The sequence below is a fragment of the Rhincodon typus genome, chromosome 17, assembly GCF_021869965.1.
Source record: "Rhincodon typus isolate 14 chromosome 17, sRhiTyp1.1, whole genome shotgun sequence".
NCBI classification, from domain to species: Eukaryota; Metazoa; Chordata; class Chondrichthyes; order Orectolobiformes; family Rhincodontidae; genus Rhincodon; species Rhincodon typus.
The window spans coordinates 41,380,897-41,387,653 of NC_063348.1; the positions used below are offsets into that span (position 1 = coordinate 41,380,897).

Genomic DNA, 6,757 nt, shown 5'->3' on the forward strand with positions numbered 1-6,757 from the left:
CATGTGCGTGGCTGGGGTACACATCAGATTTCTCCAGCAATTTCTGTTTTTTGTTTCAGATCTCCTGTATCAGCAGTTCTTTGCTTCACTTTAGGTTAAAAATGGTTCACTTTCTGGTGCAAGTAGCATTATGTACCTCTTTCCGAAATACATTTCCCTTGTATTTTTTTACAACAGGATTTCCTATCACATATCTCACCGCACCCCACTTTGCTACACTGTCACTTGCTCTGTAACAAGGGATACAGGAGAGACAGTCCCCTTGAAGGAAAGTGATGGCTCCTTTAAGAGACGGCGGGCGGGAAATGACGCGATCACGCCGGAAGTGGCCCTGTTGGGAGGTGGAGAGACGGTTGGAGTGGTAGCCATGAGCGTACCGGCTTTCATCGATATCACCGAGGAGGACCAGGTCAGCGGGCGGTCTAGGGGTGATATCTGGATGAGCAGTGTCTGGGCGGCCGGCTGATCGATCCCGTTTCGAGCGGCAAGCGGCCACGTCCCATCGCCCTCCGTCCACACCTCCTTGTCGTGGAGCCTCGTGGGCCGGACACACGGGGAGAGGGCCAAACGAGGAAGTCTGAGGCTGCTTTAGTGACTTCCATGAGAAAGAGCCAGCACGTCTCGGAAACTGAACCCTGTTATATTCTGCATAAAGGAGACGTGCATTTTTCTAGCGCCTGTCACAACCTCCAGACGTCCCAAAGAACTTTAGAACCATTGGCGATTTTATAAGGGGAGGGACGGTATTCAAACGAGGGGTGGAGTTTTTTGATCAGTAAGCGAATCAAGGGTTATGGGGATAAGGCGGGAGAGTGCAGTTAAGGGTGATTAGGTTAGCTGATGTTTCGTTGGGGCAGACTCGATGGATCGGCTGAATGTGCTCCTTCTGCCCATTCTATCATATGGCCACTGTTGTGGTATAACGTAAAAACCGAAAGCGCAAGCCATAAATCAGGAACTGGGTTCTCAGGAAGGATCACCAGACCCGACACGTTAACTCTTGATTTTTTTTTTCACAGATGCTGCTAGACCTGCTGAGCTTTTCCAGCAACTTCTGTTTTTGCTGTTGTAGCACAACAGGCGACCAAAATTGTTTTGTGTACCTTTGCGCCTGTTGATAAAAGGGGCAGTTTGGCCTAACAAACTGAAGACCTCTATATTCCACATGGATACAAATTCTAAACCTATGTGTTTGCTCTGTTTCCATCTGCCTGCATAAACTTACATAGCCACTATGCCTGTCGCCTTCTCTTGGACACTCTGATTTTAAGACCTTAGATCTACAATTACATTTGGTATAGAATGCTACTTCGTTGATAACTTGCATTGAGCCATGCTGTCTCAAACCTTTAGAATATGGAACAAAAACAAAGTTGCTGGAAAAGCTCAGCAGGTCTGGCAGTACCTGTGAAGGAGAAAACAGAGTTAACGTTTCGGGTCTGGTGACCCTTCCTCAGAACTAAGGAAGGATCACCGGACCCGAAACGTTAACTCTGTTTTCTCTTTCACAGATGCTGCCAGACCTGCTGAGCTTTTCCAGCAACTTTGTTTTTGTTTCTGATTTACAGCATCGGCAGTTCTTTTGGTTTTCCTTTAGAATATGGTTGTCCACCCACCTTTTTAATTTTCCTTTCTGGAGTAACCGGTTGTCTTTAACTAGACTGGCATGAGGAAGCCAACCTCCACAAGTAAAATGATTCTATAGTTAGGATTGTAAGTAAGTGTTTCTGGAGTTGCAGACTTGCACGTATAGGATGATATGTTGCCTGGGTCAAAGATGCCACTGAATGCATTGGAGCACTTGGAGTGAGGTGGGTGAACATCTGGAGGTCATGTCCATATCCCCATCAGTGGCATAGTAAGAAAAGGAATGAGATCTTTCAAGTACATTTTAGACAGGTAGCAAGGAAGTCGTCAAAGGTAGCAATCTCTGGATTACCCCAGGTGTCAAATTTTAAGTATAGAAATAGAGTAAAACAGATGAATTCATGTTACAGGAGGGAGAGCTCTGGATTCCTGGGAAATTAGCATTAGTTCTAGTGGAGGTGAGACTGTTCAGGCCAATATGGTTGTACCTGACAGAACTGAAAGCAATTCCCTGTGGTGCTATTTGTTAAGTTGTTGGGGCAAGTTTAAAGCAATTTGACAGGGAAATGGTAACCAAGATGTAGCCTAAGGAAGGATAAACAATGTTCATGGAGAATTAGCAGAGATACAAAAGCTAAAATAATAACTGGAGGACTCCAGTTATCCTAATATGTACCATGATGTTGTTTTGGGGAATAAGGTAGATTCACTGAATGAAGTGATCGTTATATTATAGTTTTGAAAAGATCAAGGAGCAAGCCAGAATTAAAAGTGCTGGACTAGAGAAGGACCAATTAAGGGAGGCATGAACAAGTCTGTTGCAGATAAATTGGAATTGAATATTAGCAGGCAAAACTAAAACAATTGGCAACATTAAAGTCTGTTACCATTGAGATACATTCCCATGGAGGGGAAAGATAGGGCAACCAAGACGAGAGCACCAAAAGAGAGGAAGATGAAGAAGACCAAGAGTGCGTATGTCAAATGCCAGGTTGCTGTTACAGTTAAGAAATGAACTGAATGTAGAAGTTCAAAGGAAAAATGGAAACATGTGACATGATACGAAGTTAAGTATGAGAAGATACTGGCAGTTAATGTATAAAGTGATCCAAAATTCTTTTACGAGCACAAACAGTAAAAGATTAATCAGTTAAAGGGTAGCACCAGTCAGGGATTAAGTAGTACATGGAGGTTGAGGTACTGGATGAGCATCTATCTTTATCGAGGACAATGATGCGTCCAAAGTCATAGTGAGAGTTGACATATTGGTTAACCTAAAAATTCATAAGTAATGAGCTGATGTTATTACTTGAAATTAAGACACCAAAACTGGATGGGATATATCTTAGGATGCTAAGGGAAGTAAGAATGGCAATTGAAGAGGCATTGGCTATAATTTTTCAATGTTCCTTAGATACAGGGATGGATGCAGAGGGCTAGAAAATTGAAAATGTAACACATTTGTTCAAAAAATGATGCAAGGATGAAGCAGCAATTGCAGGCCAATTTGTTTAACATGGTGATGGGAAAGCTTTTGGAGATAATCTAGGATAGAATTAACAAATTTAGACAAGTATAGCTGACAAGTATAGGGATGGAGTTTTGTAAAAGCTACCTCATGTTTAACTGTGTTATTCAGCTTTTAGATGAGATAGCAGAAATGATTGTCGTGTAGAATAAAATTGCCAGGAAAGTTAAAGACCATGGAATGAAAGGAATTCACAATGGTGAATAACATGTAACTGTGGTGAAGGTTGATTTACAGTTTGGAGAAAGGTGTACAGTGGGGTTTCCCATGTCTTTGTAATGGGATTAATGATCTTGATACAACAGTAGATGCTGCTGCGTAAGCCAACTCTTGAGGCCTCCAAAATCCTAAAACTTGGAATAATTTGTACACTGAGCATAAAATGTGATGGATCCTGACCCGAAACGTCGACCCTCCTGCTCCTCTGATGCTGCCTGACCTGCTGTGTTCCTCCAGCTCCACACAATTTATTGCGCATCCCTAATTGCCTAGAGTGGAGTTTAGAATCACCCTGCTGTGGATCTGGAGTCACGTGTAGGCTGGACAGGGTAAGGATGGCAAATTTTCTTCGGTAAAGGACACTGGTGAACCAGATGGGTTTTTCCAACAATTGGCAACTGGTTCATGATCATCATTAGACTCTTAATCTCAGATTTTTTTTTTTTGTTGAATTCAAATTCCACCATCTGCCATGATGGTATTTGATCCTTGCTCCCCAGCACATTACCCGGGTTTCAGGATTAATAGTCCCGTGATAATGCCACTAAGCTATCACCTGACATATAAAAATATATGTAACTTTTAGTAAGTGAGGGTCTGTATCAATGCTGTATGACTCTAAGTGTAAGTGGACCACATTACAAACCCAAATAATGTTTGTAAATTGATTCAGTGTAATTCCTAGCATTTTCAGTGTTGTTTGGAAGTGTTCTCCAATCACAAGATCATACCTAATGTTAGCTTGTTAAATCCATACTGTGTCTGTCAGAAACAACAACTTGGCATCTTATGACTAACGAAGATGACAAGTTGAGGTTGCACAAGGTTTTAGAATTAGAAAATCCCTACAGTGTGGAAAGGCCACTCAGCAATCGAATCTGCACTGACCTTCTAAAGGGCCTCCCACCCTATTCCTGCACCCCTGCATTTACAATGTCTAATCCATCTAGCCTGCACATCCTTGGATACTACAGGGCAATTTAGCATGGCCAATCCATGTAACCTATACATCATTGGAGGAAACCAGAGCACCTGGAGGAAACACACATAGATATAGGGAAAATGTGCAAACTCCACAGAGTCACCCAAGGCTGAAATCAAAGCTGGGTCTCTGGAGCTGTGAGGCACCAGTGCTTAACATTGAGCCATCATGCCATTTTGGGGTTATTTCTTGTACAGGTATAAAATTAAGCTTTCTAACATTTTTCTGTAAAGGCATTGGTATATTGCAGGTATTTCCAGGATTTTGGAATAGTATGGGGAAAAGACTAATGATTTTGAGCACTGTCTAAGGCTGAGATCAATTTTTTTGCTACTTTGTGATCATATTTGATTCTAAGCTGTTCAGACTATGACGAGAGAAATTTACTAGAAATCAAGCCCTATTAGTCTGAGTCTTATTAAAAGTATAAATATCTTGATAATTAACAATGTAGTCAATTTGTTTCTCCTTATTACTGTTACCTAGAACAGAGGAGACTTTCACTTGGTTTCTTCAGTAAACCAAAAAATTAAATTCTCATTAGAAATGAACTTGTGCTTCAAACATGGGACCAAACTGGCTATCAACTGAGCTACTGTACAGAGTTAAACCATTTTCCCCTTGATCATAACACAGTTCACACATAGGACAAGTTCATACAGCTCTGTGACTGGATCATGAGTGGTGGGAAAAATAGGCAAAAAAAGAGCAAAGGTTTGTGTACAGAAGATAGAACTGATTGACATCTCTCCGTTCCTTGGTTTCCTTTCAGTGAGATCTGATTGCTGTTGGTTGTAGAGCGATGGAAGATCTTCAGATCAGATTTCAAACTCAGCTGCAAAACACTTAGGAATTTGAAACTTTTAGGATTCACAGATACTACTTTAATTGAAAGAGAAAGCTCCTTTCTTTGTACACCTCTTGGGGCGGCATGGTGGCACTGTGGTTAGCACTGCTGCCTCACGTTGCCAGGGACCCAGGTTCAGTTCCACCCTCAGGTCTGTGTGGAGTTTGCACATTCTCCCCATGTCTGATTGGGTTTCCTCCAGGCGCTCCGGTTTCCTCCCACAGTCCGAAGATGTGCCGGCTGGGTGTATTGGCCATGCTAAATTGTCCCACAGTGCTCAGGGATGCTTGGGTTAGACATGGGAAATGCAGGGGTAGGGGAATGAGTCAGGGTGGGATGCTCTTCGGAGGGGTGGTGTGGACTTGTTGGGCTGCATGGCCTGTTTCCATACTTTAGGGATTCTATGATTCTCTCCAGCAAATGCCACCTATCTCTTTTCTAGCTCTCAAATCAGCAGCACAACCAAAACTAAAAATCCAGTGGCTCCTCCAGGCAATGGCAGCATAGATTCTAAAACATTGTTGTCAAGCCATTAAGGCTTTAAAAGTAATCTCTTGTCTCTTAAAGCTTTGCATTCTCTTTTTTTCTCCCCCAAAATTATTTGCTTTTCCATTAAACAGCAAATAACCCACAGTATTCTTCGGCTCTTGACTTTTTCCACGAAATCACATGATAAATCCCTTTTTAACTCGGTGATGTTGAAACAGTTCTGTTTTACCAATTCTCATAAACTATACCTTTGTTCCCATCACTGTTTACAGTGATGTTGGAGACCATGACATGATGAATAATCATGTATTTTTCATAACACTGTATAGTTTCAAGGGAAGTGGTTATTTCACTCAGCATAAAATGGAGGGGTCCTGGTTGGTGGAAATATGGCTTAAATATAGACAGTGCTTTCATTTCATGAGCAGAAATAAAGGTGGTGTGCGAAAATCTTGCCTATAACGATGGGCTACATTAGAATATGATTGACTATTCACAACTGTTGTATATCAAAAATAAGCTGGAACTGGTAATACCATGAAAATATGTAAAGTTGTGGATAGTTATTGGTTGATTTACAGGAAAGGAAATCAAATGTAGAGATGATGAAAGGTTTCCAGGCCCCAAATAATTTTAATAGGATGAGGAGATCATTTTGAATAATATGTTATTATTTTATCTTGTCTTGAATCTCTTGATTGAATCTGCCTTGGCCAATTTCAGGCTGCTCATTCCAGATTTTAACTATTTGCTGCATGTCAAGATTTTTCCTCATGCTTCCATTCTTGCTTTTGTTAATTAACTTAAGCCTATGCCATCTTCTAATCCAGTATTTAACAAGAAAACCCACACAGTAAAAATTAAATATTTAACTTGCAATTTAAAATTTTTCACTCCCAAACCATAGGATGATCTTCAGAGTCATGCTTTCCTATAATTTGGGACATAAGTTGAGGCTTCAGTCCTTTGGGGAGGCAGTTGTGGATGTGCTGTGACTAATTGCCTGATTTTTAGATTGCTCAAAGCCTGTTCACTCATTGAATTAAAATTGAATCCTGAAATTTTGAAAACCGAAAGAACTGTGGATGCTGTAAATCGGGAATAA

At 41.2% G+C, this 6,757-nt stretch overlaps 1 protein-coding gene across 1 annotated transcript in view; it reads left to right on the forward strand.

Moving 5' to 3' along the window:
• The first annotated feature begins 307 nt into the window (after positions 1-307).
• The window catches only part of eif3m (eukaryotic translation initiation factor 3, subunit M), a 45,482-nt gene continuing 39,032 nt past the window's right edge, over positions 308-6,757 (forward strand). Inside the window, exon 1 of the mRNA XM_020512261.2 lies at positions 308-409. Within this exon, the coding sequence (XP_020367850.2) occupies positions 368-409 (42 nt within the window). The 5' untranslated portion in view covers positions 308-367. The remainder of the gene's footprint in view (positions 410-6,757) is intronic.